The 16,272-nt window shown below is 48.0% G+C and overlaps 1 protein-coding gene across 6 annotated transcripts in view; it reads right to left on the bottom strand.

The window, feature by feature from the left end:
* The window catches only part of LOC137518508 (tensin-3-like), an 841,402-nt gene that overhangs the window by 217,040 nt on the left and 608,090 nt on the right, over positions 1 to 16,272 (bottom strand). For 4 of the 6 annotated variants that reach the window (XM_068236462.1, XM_068236463.1, XM_068236467.1 and 1 more), the window contains one exon: positions 1,218 to 1,313. The exons of the other annotated variants lie outside the window; for them this stretch is intronic. In XM_068236462.1, coding sequence (XP_068092563.1) covers positions 1,218 to 1,313 — 96 coding nt within the window. The remainder of the gene's footprint in view (positions 1 to 1,217; positions 1,314 to 16,272) is intronic. 6 annotated transcript variants of the gene reach the window in all.

The following is a 16,272-nucleotide window of genomic DNA, read 5'->3' as shown; positions in this document are numbered from 1 at the left end:
ATCAACTCTGACCAGCTTCCGTGTCTTTGCTGAAGAGAAGCACCCCCAGAGCATGATGCTGCCACCACCATATTTGACAGTGGGGATGGTGTGTTCAGAGTGATGTGCAGTGTTAGTTTTCCGCCACACATAGTGTTTTGCATTTTGGCCAAAAAGTTCCATTTTGGTCTCATCTGACCAGAGCACCTTCTTCCACATGTTTGCTGTGTCCCCCACATGGCTAGTGGCAAACTGCAATCGGGACTTCTATGCTTTCTGTTAACAATGCCTTTCTTCTTGCAACTCTTCCATAAAGGCCAACATTGTACAGTGCATGACTAATAGTTGTCCAATGGACAGAGTCTCCCACCTGAGCTGTAGATCTCTGCAGCTCGTCCAGAGTCACCATGGGCCTCTTGACTGCATTTCTGATCAGCGCTCTCCTTGTTCGGCCTGTGAGTTTAGGTGGACGGCCTTGTCTTGGTAGGTTTACAGTTGTGCCATACGCCTTCCATTTCTGAATGATCGCTTGAACAGTGCTCCGTGGGATGTTCAAGGCTTTGGAAATCTTTTTGTAGCCTAAGCCTGCTTTAAATGTCTCAATAACTTTATCCCTGATCTGTCTGGTGTGTTCTTTGGACTTCACGGTGTTGTTGCTCCCAATATTCTCTTAGACAACCTCTGAGGCCCTCACAGAGCAGCTGTATTTGTACTGACATTAGATTACACACAGGTGCACTCTATTTAGTCATTAGCACTCATCAGGCAATGTCTATAGGCAACTGACTGCACTCAGATCAAAGGGGCCGAATAATTATGCACACACCACTTTGCAGTTATTTATTTGTAAAAAATGTTTGGAATCATGTATGATTTTCGTTTTACTACTCACGTGTACACCACTTTGTATTGGTCTTTCATGTGGAATTCCAATAAAATTGATTCATGTTTGTGGCAGTAATATGACAAAATGTGGAAAACTTCAAGGGGGCTGAATACTTTTGCAACCCACTATATATATATATATATATATATATATATATATATATATATATATATATATATATATATATATGTATATGTACTGTACATTGTTTTTTAGGACATTATGAAAAAACTGTCCTATTTGAGTTTTTTGTGCTCCTTCTAAATAGGGTGGCTCATTCATTACTATAGCAATTCAAATCTGTAAATATTGTGTAATCATATGAATTAAAAAACCCCAAAACAACATTTACCAAAATATGGTTCATTTGGACATCCTTTTAATCGAACACCTTTCTGAACACATTCAATTAAGAAGTGACGAACCAACTCATTTGAGATGTCATTAACTGTAAAGAAAAGAAAAACAAATAAGTCAGCTCTAGTGGAGTGTTTTGAAAAAAATATTATATATTGTATGCATAGGAGAACATTATAAGAGAAAATGAAGGCAGCTTTCAGTGAGTGTAAGTGTACTGTCAGCTTAGATCGCAGATAGAGTAAGGGGAGGGCTACAGTTAGAAAAGGGTTAGGTTTAGTGTTAAATACCGAAATGGGTCAGTTAGTGGTCATGTTAGAAGAGGGTTATGTTAGGCAATAGTAAAATATTGGTAAAAATTGCTGATATTCTACTATCAGAATTAGCTACTGATCAATAGTAATGTTTCAAAGGCTTGGCATCGGGTTCCTGCAAGAAAATGGCTCGGCCTTTAGAGATGGCAAAGATGGAATCCACCGGTTTCTTGGTGTAAGAAAAAAGTATCCAGAACATTACCGGTATCACCGTCTCCCTTGGTGCTCATACTGCCAATCGTGCAATCTATATGCAAACTATGGCAATGGTGTTGCACTCAAATGAGGAGATATTTGTGAACCCAAGCCCATGACCTCCACACCATGAGATCAAGATAGTAAAAAAAATGCTGCATAGAGGCTGGCACCACCATAATTAAACTCTTCTCTTTATTGAAAAAGATTACAAAGGATTGCATCAGGGGCGTAACTAGAGTTAATAAGGTCCCCCTGAAAAAATGATAGCATGGGGCAGTCTTACCCCGCCTACCCCCCCCCCCCCCTCCCCAGTGCAGCCAATGAATAATTAATTGCGGATCACGTGAGCAGGTGTCAGCGAATGACAGCGCAGAGTTTTCTGCTGGAAGCAGGAAAAAATTACATCCACTACTCGCTACTCTACATGGCAGTAGGAGGTGGTAGGGATTTTTTTTTTTTGTGAGCAAATGAGGAGGGTTATTTGCTGATTGGCTGCACTTGCGAATGGGGAGAGGGCAGGGGTCGCAGGTGTGATTGTTACACCCATGGACTACATGTCAATCAAGGAAAGTCAGCGACAGTTCACTGTTTCGGGCTAACCACCCGTTTTCAAGCTGTTTAGCCAAGTGACTAATACAGGGAGGAGCACCTCCAATTTATGTGATTAAAACATTGCTATAACAATCAATTTAAAAAAGCTAAACAATCACAACACAGCACTAGGCAACGGACCTGATGGGGAACTGCAAACTCAACAGCTCACAACTATAGAAATGGCCCAACGTGTCAGTGACATAGAAGTGTATCCATGCCAGCAGCCACTGTGCATGCTGTATGCAAATTAGTTTGTCCCACTGCCATACCATCACAAGCCATGCCCCCAGACAACCATTTTTACTATATGATTAAGAAATAAATATCTAATTTTATGTAGTGTATTACCAACCATTCTATGCACAATAGTAATAATCATTGAATGAATATTAGACATGGCCCGAACGGTTCGCCGGCGAACGGTTCCCGGCGAACTTCCGGGGTTCGCGATCGCAGAGAACCGCAAACTTTTCCGGAAGTTCGGTTCGCCCCCATAGTGCACCATTAGGGTCAACTTTGACCCTCTACATCACAGTCAGCAGGCACATTGTAGCCAATCAGGCTACACTCCCTCCTGGAGCCACTCCCCCCCCCCTTATATAAGGCAGGCCGGCCATTTTACTGACTTGTGTGCCTGCAATAAATAGAGAAGGGACAGCTGCTGCTGCTGCAGACTCTCATAGGGAAAGATTAGTTAGGCTCTTGTAGGCTTGTTAGCTTGCTCCTTGCTCATTCTTATTGCTAAAATAGCACCTCACAACAGCTCTTTTGAAGCTAATCTTGTTCTTGTGATCTATTTTTTTTTCTGTGTGTCCCACTGACACTTGTGTTGCATAGACCGCCTTGATAATTCATACTGTGTGTGTGCCACTGCCAGGCCCAGCACATTCAGTGACTACCTGTGTGTGTGCCAGGTGCACATTGTAATACCCACTGCATATACCTACCTGTTCACAGTGCACCCACCTACGTGAGCTGAGCGCACACAGTGTCACTGTGCCTGTCCGCTACCTGTCTGTGTGTGACAGGTGTACATTGTAATACCCAGTACTGCATATACCTACCTACCTGTTGTTCACAGTGCATCCACCTACCTACGCGAGTTGAACGCACGCAGTGTCACTGTGCCTGTCCGCTACCTGTCTGTGTGTGACAGGTGCACATTGTAATACCCAGTACTGCATATACCTACCTACCTGTTCACAGTACACCCACTTACCTACGTCAGCACACGCAGTGTCACTGTGCCTGTCCGCTACCTATCTGTGTGTGACAGGTGCACATTGTAATACCCATCACTGCATATACATACCTACCTGTTGTTCACTTCAGTGCACCCACCTATCTATGTGAGTTGAGCGCACGCAGTGTCACTGTGCCTGTCTGCTACCTGTCTGTGTGTGACAGGTGCACATTGTAATACCCATCACTGCATACACCTACCTGTTGTGTTCAGTGCACCCACCTCATAACTGCATATACATACCTTATGTGTTCAATGTACCCACCTACCTATGTGAATGCACGCAGTGTGATATACCACTCCGTGCATACCTGTTAACTGCACCTGTGTGACTGCACATTGTATTAGTCAAGTCAGTGCATACCTTTCACTTCATCCCCCCCGATATGGACACAACGGACAAAACAGGCAGAGGTAGAAACAGACCCAGAGGAAGGCCACCCGGCAGGTCTGTGCAAGGTCGTGTTGATGTTATTTAATGCGGCCCTGGCCCAAAGTACAGTGCTCAGAAGATGGCACGTCCCCTCGACTCCCAAGATTGTCAGGATGTGGTTGACTATTTAACACAGAACACCTCATCTTCCGCAGCCACCAGCGCTACTACAAGCACCACATCCGTTGCATTTGACAATTCGTAGGAGTTAATTGGTGGGGAATTAACTGATTCACAGGCATTATTTTTACAACCAGATGAAGGCGCTAAGCAAGTTACACCACCTCATATGTTTGAGTTAGGCGGAGACACTATGGATGTTGCGTGTGAAGATGATGAAGTACCTGCTGTTGGTGCAGTTTATGAGGTGTCTGAGGCAAGCAAAGCTGGGCAGGATGATTATGATGATGACGATGATCCGGATTCCACTTATGTTCCCAATAGAGGAGATGAACAGGGCGACAGTTTAGAGGGGAGTCAGAGAGGAGTAGGAGGAGACGAGTTGCTGAAAGAAGCAGGGGGAGCTCGTCGTCAGAAACAGCTGGTGGTAGTGTACGGTGCCATGTATTGCCACCTATGGACAGCCAGCCAACATGCCCTTCAACGTCAACTGCTGATGCCACCATAGTGCCATCACCCCAGGGGGGCTCAGCGGTTTGGACATTTTTTAATGTGTCTGTCTCAGATCGGAGCAATGCCATCTGTTCTCTCTGCCTCTGAGCACCTGAGCAAAAGCAGCACACAAAAGAAAAGCCACCCTCCTTCTCCTCTTCCTCCTTCAGGTGCAGCCGCTTTCTCCCTTGCACCTTCACAGCCACCATCCTCCACTCCGCCTCTGCCCTTTAGCGGTTCCTGCTCCTCTGCCCACAGCAGCCAGGTGTCCGTGAAGGAAAACTTTGAGCGGAAGAAGCCAATTTCTGCCAGTCACCCCCTTGCCCGGCGTCTGACAGCTGTCGTAACGGAACTGTTAGCTCACCAGCTGTTACCATACAAGCTGGTGGACTCTGAGGCCTTCCGTAAATTTGTGGCCATTGGGACACCGCAGTGGAAGATACCAGGCCGCAATTATTTCTCTAAAAAGGCTATACCCAAACTGTACTGTGAAGTTGAGAGGCAAGTGGTGTCATCTCTGGCACACAGTGTTGGGTCAAGGGTCCACCTGACCACGGATGCCTGGTCTGCCAAGCACGGTCAGGGCAGGTAAATAACTTACACAGCCCATTGGGTCAACCTGGTGACCGATGGCAAGCAGGGAGTACATGGCTGTGCAGCGGACTAACTTGTGACACCTCCACAGCTTGCAGGCAGGCTTCCTGCCACCTCCTCTCCTCCTGCTACATCCTCTTCGCTGTTGTCCTCCTCCTCCTCCTTGGCTGAGTGGCAGTTCAACTCTACTGGTGCTGCAATCTCCTCTCCAGCTACACAGCCCCATCTCCCCAGGGCCTATGCTGCATGCCAGGTACGACGATGTTACGCCATCTTAGATATGTCTTGCCTCAAAGCGGAGAGTCACACTGGACCAGCTTTCCTGGCTGCTCTTAACAAACAGGTGGATCAGTGGCTGACCCCGCACCAGCTGGATATCGGCAACGTGGTGTGTGACAATGGCAGTATTTTCCTTTCCTCTTTGAATTTGGGAAAGCTGACACATGTACCTTGCATGGCACATGTGCTGAATCTAGTCATTCAAAGATTTATGTCAAAGTACCCAGGCTTAGAGGACATCTTGAAGCAGGCCAGGAAGTTGTGTGGACATTTCAGGTGGTCTTACACGGCCATGGCACGCTTTGCGAACATTCAGCGGAGAAACAACCTGCCGGTGAGACGCTTGATATGTGATAGCCCGACTCGCTGGAATTCGACCCCGGTCATGTTCTCTCGCCTGCTAGAACAGGAGAAAGCCGTCACCCAGTACCTGTACAATTACAGTAAAAGGACACAATCTGGGGAGATGGGGATGTTGTGGCCCAACAACTGGACACTGATGTAAAATGCATGCAGACTCATGCGGCCGTTTGAGGAGGTGACCAACCTGGTGAGTCGCAGTGAAGGCACCATCAGCGACTTGATACCGTACGCTTACTTCCTGGAGCGTGCCGTGCGTAGAGTGGTGGATCAAGCTGTGGAGGAGCGTGAAGAGGAACAGTTAGGGCAGGAACAGTTGTGGGATCAATTTTCATCAGAATCAGATATTTCCTCAACACCTGCGGCAGCACAGAGGTGGGAGGAAGAGGAAGAGTCGTGTGGGGAAGAGGAGTCAGACTCAGATGATGAGGAAGGTGTTTCTTTGGAGGAGGAGGCAGCGGCAGAAGAACAACCGCAGCAAGTGTCGCAGGGGGCTTGTGCTGCTCGACGTTCCCGTGATATTGTTCGTGGCTGGGGGGAGGAGGAGGACTTACCTGACGTCACTGAGGAAGAGCAAAAGGAGATGGAGAGAACGTCTGGATCCAACTTTGTGCAGATGGCGTCTTTCATGCTGTCCAGCCTGTTGAGGGACCCCCGTATAAAAAAACTCAAGGGGAATGAGCTGTACTGGGTGGCCACGCTACTGGACCCTCGGTATAGGCACAAAGTTACATGTTTCGAAGTCACCTGAAGGCAGAAAAGATGCAGCACATACAGAACAAGCTGGCAAGTATGCTTTACAATGCGTATAAGGGTCACAGCACAACGCAATAAAGGTACCACTGCCAGTAATCCTTCTCCCACGTCCATGCAGGCAAGGACAGGACGCCTCGCCTTAGCACTTCCGGATCCACCCTCCACCAATGCCTGGACCGGCAGGTAGCCGAGTACCTGGCCTTAAGTGTGGATGTAGACACTGTGAGCAGCGATGAACCCTTGGACTACTGGGTGCGCAGGCTTGACCTGTGGCCGGAGCTGTCCCAATTTGCCATCCAACTTCTGTCTTGCCCTGACTCAAGTGTCCTGTCAGAAAGGATCTTCATCGCAGCTGGAAGCATTGTCACTGAGAAGAGAAGTCGCCTAAGTCACAAAAGTGTTCAGTAGAATCAGAATCAGAATCATTTATTTCGCCAAGCATGAGGGGACATGCCCGGAATTGTTTTTGGCACAATACAATGGCTCAGGAGGAGTGCATAGAAGGTGAAAGAAGGAAAGAGAAGGAGAGAGAGAGAGAGAGCACAGCAGATATCAGATTAACACTACATTGTAAAAAAAACACATCACAATCCATGTGTCCCTACGATGTCGATAGTCAGTCTTTCTTTGATGGTAGAATTTGGAGGGAGTTTAGGAGGTTGACTGCCGAGGGTAAGAACGAGTTCCTATGTCTCGTGGTTTTAGTGGAGATGGCTCGTAGCCTCCGTCCCAAGGGCAGAGTGCTGAAGTAGCGGTGGCCAGGGTGTGAGGAGTCATTTGCAATCCTCAATGCCCTGGTTTTTAGTCTTTTGCTGTGTAGTAGGGCAAGTGAGGGGAGGGGGCACCCAATGATCCTCTCTGCTGACCTGATGACCCTCTGTAGTTTGTCCCTATCATTGACAGTGGCGCCAGCATACCACACCAGGATGGAAGAGCAGAGAATCGACTCAATGGTGGCAGAGTAAAAGTTGGTTAGAATTTCTTGAGTCATGCCGAACTTTCTCAGCTGGCGGAGGAAGAAGAGTCTCTGTTGGGCTTTACGTTGGGTGGCAGTGATGTTGGGCTTCCAGCTGAGGCCACTGGAGATGGTAGTACCTAGAAGCCGGGTGCAGGGCACTCTGGTTACCTCCTTGCCACCAATGTAAATTGGGGGTGGGGTGGGAGCAGCCTTCCTGAAGTCAATGATTAACTCCACAGTCTTTGCGGTGTTAAGCACCAGCCTGTTCTCCTTGCTCCAATTGCAAATTCTCTCCACCTGCTGACGGTACTCCTGAACATCATCCTTGGTGACAAGGCCAACGTTGGTGGTATCATCAGCAAACTTGATAACCTTGACAGAGTCTGCCTCGGACCTGCAGTTGTTCGTGTAGAGGGAGAACAGCAGTGGTGACAGTACGCAGCCTTGAGGAGCTCCTGTGTTCGTGGTCGCAGCTTGTGAGTGGATATCACCCAGTCTGACGACTTGGGACCTGTTGGTAAGAAAGTCTGTGATCCAGAGTTGTAGACTTGGGTGGACTCCAAGTGCAGCTAGGACCCGTTGGAGAATGCGTGGACAGATGGTGTTAAAGGCCGAGCTGAAGTCCAGAAGTAGTATTCTAGCGTAAGTGTCTGGCCTATCAAGGTGGTCGTTGATGAGCTCTAGGCAGATATTGATCGCATCATCAGTGGACCTGTTTGCTCTGTATGCAAACTGGAAGGGGTCTAGGAGTGGCGAAGTGGAGAGCTTGAGGTGGGCCAGGACTGCGCGCTCCATGGTTTTCATGATGACGGATGTCAGGGCCACGGGCCTAAAGTTGTTCAGTTCGGTGAACCCTTGTTTCCTAGGCACAGGTATGATGGTAGACTTCTTGAAGCACGCCGGGACCTTGCCATCCCCCAAGGACTTGGCTTCATAGTAGAAAATAATCTTATTTCTCATGACTTCATAGTAGAAAATAATCTTATTTCTCAGCATCAACATGGGTTTACTAAAGACAGGTCCTGTTTGACTAACATGCTCAGCTTTTATGAGGTAGTGAATGCTAATATGGATATTGGGAATGCTTCGACACTGTTACCCACAAAAGTCTGGTGCAAAAGTTGAGGATGCAAGGACTGGGGAAGAGTCTGTGTGCATGGATAGGGAACTGGCTAATTGACAGAAAACAAAGAGTTGTGGTCAATGGATTGTACTCAAAATGGGAGACTGTTAGCAGTGGGGTCCCACAGGGGTCTGTACTGGGTCCAGTGCTCTTCAATTTATTTATTAATGACCTAGTAGATGCAGTAGTGAGCAATGTTGCTATTTTTGCAGATGATACAAAATGGTGCAGAATCATCAACTCTCAGGAAGATAGTGTCATATTGCAACAGGATCTGGATAGTATGGCTATATTGGCACATACATGGCAGATGAAATTCAATGTTGACAAATGTAAAGTCATGCATTTTGGTCGTACCAATGGTCTAGCACCATACAAAATAAATGGGATACAGTTGGGGACATCAAACTTGGAGAAGGACTTAGGAGTACTCATCGACAACAAGTTAAATAATCGTACTCAATGCCAAGCCGCTGCAGCTAAAGCTAACAACATTTTGGGATGCATTAAAAGGGAAATAAAAACTTGAGATGCTAGCATAATATTGCCCCTGTTTAACTCTCTAGTAAGGCCACATCTGGAATATGGAATTCAGTTCTGGGCACCACATTACAAAAAAGATATTGCAGTTTTAGAGCAGGTGCAGAGATGAGCAACAAAATTGATACGTGGGATGGAAGGTCTCACTTATCAAGAAAAGTTAGATAAACTGGGTTTATTTAGTCTAGAGCAAAGACGCCTTAGAGGGGATCTAATTAACATGTATAAATACATCAGAGGGCAATATAATAGCTTGGCGGATAAGCTTTTTGTCCCTAGGCCTTCTCAAAGGACTAGAGGACATGATCTGCGCATGGAGGAAAAACGTTTTAGTCATTTATTTAGGAAAGGGTTCTTTACAGTAAGAGTGATTAAGATGTGGAATGCATTGCCACAGGAAGTCGTTATGGCAAACTCTATACCTGCATTTAAAGGGGGCTTAGATGCTTTCCTTGCATTGAAAGACATCCATGGCTACAATTACTAGGTAATGCCCAGTGGTGTTGATCCAGGGATTTTATCTGATTGCCATCTGGAGTCGGGAAGGAATTTTTCCCTTTTGGGGCTAATTGGACCATGCCTTGTAGGGTTTTTTTCGCCTTCCTCTGGATCAACAGGGATATGTGAGGGAGCAGGCTGGAGTTGTACTTTGTACTGGTTGAACTCGATGGACGTATGTCTTTTTTTCAACCAAAATTACTATGTAACTACACTATGTAACTATGTAAGTTGGTGAAGATAGCGTAGAGGATGGGAGCAAGTTGCCTACAGCAGGTTTTCAGGCATGCTGGAAATACGCCGTCTGGGCCGGGGGCTTTCCTGGCATTTATGGTTGATAGGAGGCTCAGGACCTCTGCTTCACTCACCACCGTGGGAGAGGGCAGTCTCACGGCATTGCCCGCAGTGCATGGCAAGCCGGTAGCCGGTACCTGGTTCTCCTCCGGTTCTTCCTGATTCTCGAACCTGCGGTAGAAACTGCTGAGTTCTTCTGCTAGTATCGGACTGGGTGTTGCATGCTGGGGTTGGGGCTTGTAGTTTGTGGCGGCCTTCAGCCCCTTCCATACCGCCCGTGAGTCGTTTGAGCGCAGGTTAAGTTTCATTTTCTCTGCATACTCTTTTTTGGTAGTCCTCCTGGTTGCCGGACTTGTGTGCAGCCTCCTTCCGCCTCCGCAGTTGCCGTAGCTTGTTGGTGAACCATGGCTTGTTGTTCGGGTACACCTTGAAGGATTTCGTTGGTACACACGAGTCCTCGCAGAAATGGATGTATGAGGCGACGGTATCTGCCCATTCATCCAGATCTGATGCTTCCAGGGACCTCCAGTCAGTGCATTCAAAGCAGGCCTGAAGTTTCAGTTTGGCCTCATTTGACCACACCTTAGTAGACTTGATGATCGGTTTAGCTGCTTCTAGGCGCCTCCTGTAGGTAGGGATAAGGTGGATGAGGCAGTGATCAGAGGAACCCAGGGCTGCCCATGGAGCCGCTTTGTATGCATCCTTCAGTGCCGTGTAGCAGTGGTCTAGGGTGTTCAGACCCCTGGTGGGGCAAGCTACATGCTGGTGATAGTGTGGCATCTCCTGGCGCAGGTTGGCTCTGTTGAAATCGCCCACTACGATGAACAGTGAGTCCGGAAGGGACGTCTCCCACTGCGAAATGGTCTCGCTTAGGGTCAGTAGGGCAGATTTGACGTCGGCATCAGGGGGGATGTACACTCCAGCAAAGACATAAGGGGAAAACTCCTGTGGTGAGTATGGCGGTCTGCAGTTAATTAGAAGTAGTTCCAGGTCCGGAGAACACTTCCTGTCGAGTATCGTCAAGGTGGGGCACCATGAGGAGCTGATGTAGAAGCAGATGCCGCCGCCTCTTTTTTCCCCGAGAGGGCAGGGTCCCGATCTGCTCGGATGATACTGAAACCCGGGAGAAGGAGGGCATCATCGGGGATGACCTCATGAAGCCATGTTTCTGTGAAGGAGAGGGCCGGAGTGTAACAGCCAAGGTCTCTCCTGTCGCAGAGGAGGCGTAGTTCGTCCATTTTGTTGGGGAGGGATTGTACATTCGCCAGAAGGACTGAGGGGATGGCTGAGCGTAGGCCCTTCTTCCATAGTCTCACACGGGCTCCTGCCCGGCATCCTCTCTGCCGCTTACCTGGCCAGAGTCTCAGGGCTGGGTCTAGGACTTGCTGTATGTGGTCCCAGACCAGGGCGGTCAGGATCTTGGCCTCAGAAAGAGGGGGGCCCCGTGGCTCCCACCCTAGTAGCTGTTCCCAAGTATAGGTGGTGCATGTGGCTAGGGGCAGCTTGGGCAGGCCATGGCCAATGGTGCTAGGGGTGGTGGAACGCCAGCTTGGGGTGGAGGGGCATGGCATATTGGTGCTCCAGTGCGTGCTGGCAGTCACCAGATAGTCCCTGGCAAGCATGGGATTGGGGGGCGGCAAGGAACGCTGTGGGTCCGCAGGAGTGCACGCAGGTTTGGCGGGCCGATAGCCGGGCCGCTGTAGGACAGCAAGCAGCCAGGTCAGCAAGCAGAGCGGAGAAGACAGGCAGGAGGGTTGTAGTGCGATAAGCAGGATAAGCAGGACTGCTGTGGGTCGGCAGACTGGAGGGCAGAGGAGCTGCAGGTCAGCAAGGCAAGTTGGTTGTTGTAGGGCAGAGAAGCAGGACCGCTGTGGGTCGTCAAGCAGGCAGGCAGGTTGAGGGGCAAGAGAGATGAGGGTCAGGCAGCAGACAGGCAGAGTGGAGGAGGCGAAGGTTCTTACCCTTGGCGGGAGGCAGTCTGATGGTCGGGTGCCATGTGGATCTGCGTGCTTCTGTTTTCCGGCCGCAGCTGTGGTGTCTGGGGGTCCAGGATACGGTGGCTTGGCTGGCTGCAGCTCTGTGGGTCCACTGCCGCAAAAGGGGCCACTTCCCTGCTGAGGCCACATGGGAGCCTCAGAGCGGTGAGCGAGGGATGGCTGGCAGGTTGTGGGAGTCCATGCTGGCTTCCGCAGCGGGGACTCGTGGCCACGGGATGGCTGCCTGTTATGTCCCGGGCATAAGCTGTCCTGTGCTTTCCTTGCAGGCCTTGGGGGGCCTGGCGTTCAGCAGGCGCACGTGCTGTGCAACGGGAGCAGGAGGGTGGAGGCCCCGGGAGGCGGGCCGCTCTCTGCTGGGTGTTCAGCGCTCCCCTTCTTCGTGCTCTGTAGGCCCTTCCCCGTGGGTGGCCAGGGATGTGTACGGCGGTAGGATGTGAAGACGGGCAGGGATGTGAAGACGGGTCCGCAGGAGCCAGGCTGTGCCGATGCAGCTCCGGCGGCTCCCCACACTCGGGTGGCCGGAGGTCCGTCCGGCGGCTGAGGTGGGCCTGGCAACCGGATCCTGGAGCCGGGTCCCGCCGAGTCTCTGTGCCCAAGGCTGAGCGGATGCCTCTCCGGAGGTCTCTGTGATCGGGCTGTGCGGATGCCGCTCCGGAGGTCCCCCAGGTCAGTGGGGACTCCTGAAGTAAGTAGGTGGATAGCGAACACTAAAAACTAAACTAGAAACTAAAAAACTCTAACGCTAACCTAAGTAAATAAACTAACTGCGGTAAGCTGCAGTGGGCTGAAAAAGATAAAAAAAGATAAAAGGCAAAAAAGAGTGTGGAGCTCTGTGCCACGGCCTTAGTACCCATTGTGCTGCACTAGCCAAATGAATGAGGCATGGATCCCGGAGGGCTACTAAGTCAGTCCCCACACACAGCATCTCTGCCTGCAGGCCGATTGCCTTCTCCGCCACCACCAACAGGGTCCAGGACTCCAGGTGGATTCCTGAATTTTTAAGGCCACTGCTAGCAGCGGCCGCTATACTAATTTATCTGGTGCTTGTACATGCATGCCTAATTTTTCTGGCTGCAGTGCAGCTGCAACAACAAAACAAAAGGCATGTACATGTGCCCATTCCCCTTCGTGATCATTACCTTGCCGCGGTGAAGGGGCTTGCGTATCAAAATGAAGCAATAACCGCCGGCTATATGAGTGTCTCGGGGGGTGGCACACCAAAGATAATAAGGTTGTTGCTTCATTGTGGATAGACCAAATTTGATCAGTTGGACAGTCACTGTTGTTCTATCATTGAGCTACCACAGCCCGGCGACCATATGGGCTTGAACACCGCCACGGCCTGCACTCTCACCATGGTGCGCACTAGTCCAGCACGGCCGTCACTATGCAAACAGCTGTTTGTGGTGCGTTACACAGTGAGTTTGGTGTGTCAGTGTGAAGCAGTACTCTAATTACACTCCCTGATTGATGTATACACATGCAAGAGGTTTTAAAGCACTTTAGGCCTGCAATTTAGCATTCAATGTGATTTCTGCCCTTAAAACACTGCTTTGCGTCAAATCCAGATTTTTCCCCGGGAATTTTGGCGTCTATCCCACTCATCCATGCCACCCTCCAGGTGTTACACCCCTTGAAACATCTTTTCCATTAGTTTTGTGGCCAGCATAAATGTTTCTAGTTTTCAAAGTTCGCCTCCCCATTGAAGTCTATTGCGGTTCGCAAAAGTTCACGCGAACCGAACCTTTTGCGGAAGTTAAAGAACCGAAAATCGGAGGTTCGGGCCATCTCTAAAGAGGAGGGAAACTTAAAATTTACCCTCTTACATACTCTTTCTCATAATTGGATTCACCTGTGTATGTAGGTCAGGGGTCACTGAGCTTACCAAGCCAATTTGAGTTCCAATAATTAGTTCTAAAGATTTTGGAATCAATAAAATGACAACAGTGTTCAAGTTTATGCACCTGCCTAATTTTATTTAAACAATTTTCTGAAATACTGCCAGTGCCATGTGCTACATCTGAGAGACAGAGGGAGCTTAGGGAGTTAAATAAGTGGCTGAGAAATTGGTGTAGGAGGGAAGGGTTTGGGTTCCTGGAGAACTGGGCAGAGTTTGCAGTCGGCTACAGGTTCTACAGCAGGGATGGGCTGCACCTTAATGGGGAGGGTGCAGCTGCATTGGGGGAGAAGATGGCTAAACGGTTGGAGGAGATTTTAAACTAGGATCTGGGGGGAGGCGGGAGGATAAAGTCTCAATATGTAGACAAGAGAAGGTAAAAAGACAGTGGGAGCCTAACATTATGGGGGGTGGAGAGGGGGCTGGGGACAGAATAAAGATTAAGGAGGTTGGTAAAACTTCAAGTAGCCCATTTCATGTAAACAAAATTGGTAAATGTGGTGGTAAAAATATAAAGTGCATGGTAACCAATGCTCGGAGCCTTGCAAATAAAATAGACGAACTAGAGTTCATTCTGAATGACAAAGGCTATGACATTGTGGGAATAACTGAGACATGGATGGATGAAAGCCATGACTGGATAGCTAATTTAAAAGGATACAATGTGTTTAGCAGGGATAGAACAGGGAAAAAAGGTGGAGGGGTTTGTCTCTTTGTTAAGAATTCTTTTACAGCTGTCCTCAACGATGAGATGGAAGAAGATTGCGAAGATGTGGAGTCCGTTTGCGTAAATATTCATGGTGGAAATAAAAGTTGCCAATTGCTTATTGGGGTATGCTACAGACCACCTCATATTAATGAAGCTGCAGAACTGCGATTACTACAGCAGATTGAAAAAGCTGCAAGTAAAAATGAGGTCATAGTTATGGGCGACTTCAACTTTCCAGACATTGACTGGGGTATTGAGGCTACCCATTCTGGTAAAAGCAGCAGATTTCTGGCAGCACTACAGGACAAATACTTGACTCAAATGGTAACGGAACCAACTAGGGGGAATGCGTTACTGGATCTGATCATTTCTAACAGACCAGATAATGTATCAAATGTGCAGGTTCAAGAACATTTGGGAAATAGTGATCACAACATAACGTTTGATCTTGTGACTGCTAGGCCACGTGACAGCGGGACCACTAAAACTATGAATTTTAGAAAAGCAAAGTTCAATCAAATTAGGCAGGCACTAAGTTTGGTGAACTGGGATAATGTGCTACAAGGTGAGGACACTGAAGGGAAATGGCAAGCTTTTAAACTTATTCTCAATCAATATTGTAGTATGTATATCCCATATGGAACCAAAATGTCTAGGAATAAAAAAAAGGCCTCTATGGATGAATAGAAAGGTTAGGGATAAAATGAAGAGGAAAAGGAATGCCTATAAGGTCCTAAGACAGGAGGGGACCGAGGCTGCACTAAGCAATTATAAGGAGTGCAATAAAAATTGTAAAAAAGAAATTAGGCTGGCAAAGATCGAAGCTGAAAATCAAATTGCTAGGGATATCAAATCTAACCCAAAAAAGTTTTACAAGTACATCAACTCTAAAAAAATAAAGGTTGACTGTATAGGACTCCTAAAGGATGAGGGTGGGAACTCAATGGTGGATGACCAAGGTAAGGCAGAATTATTAAATGCTTTCTTTGCTTCTGTCTTCACAAAGGAAACAGCACTGTTGCAAATTACAGAGGCAGAAGAGTCTCAATCTTCTAACTGTAATACTAAATACTTAACGCAGGAAGAAGTGAAGGCAAGACTAAATAAATAAAAAATAGACAAGGCACCTGGCCCGGATGGCATGCATCCTCAGGTCCTAAGGGAATTAAGTTCAGTTATAGCTAAACCCCTTTATCTTATCTTTTGTGACTCTCTTGCAACTGGCAGAGTCCCAGTGGATTGGCGTACAGCCCACGTTTTCCCATTATTTAAGAAGGGCAAAAAATCAGATCCAGGAAATTATAGACCTGTAAGCTTAACATCAGTTGTATGCAAACTATTTGAGGGGTTACTAAGAGATACTATACATGACTTCATAGTAGAAAATAATCATATTTCTCAGCATCAACATGGGTTTACTAAAGACAGGTCCTGTTTGACTAACATGCTCAGCTTTTATGAGGTAGTGAATGCTAATATGGATATTGGGAATGCTGTAGATGTGATATACTTGGACTTTGCAAAGGCCTTTGACACTGTTCCCCACAAAAGTCTGGTGCAAACGTTGAGGATGCAAGGACTGGGGAAGAGTCTCTGTGCATGGATAGGGAACTGGCTAATGGACAGAAAACAAAGAGTTGTGGTCAATGGA

Source organism: Hyperolius riggenbachi, chromosome 5 (genome assembly GCF_040937935.1).
Source record: "Hyperolius riggenbachi isolate aHypRig1 chromosome 5, aHypRig1.pri, whole genome shotgun sequence".
Classification (NCBI taxonomy): Eukaryota; Metazoa; Chordata; class Amphibia; order Anura; family Hyperoliidae; genus Hyperolius; species Hyperolius riggenbachi.
Note: the sequence above shows the minus strand (reverse complement) of the source record. Positions and strands in the feature narration are given on the sequence as shown.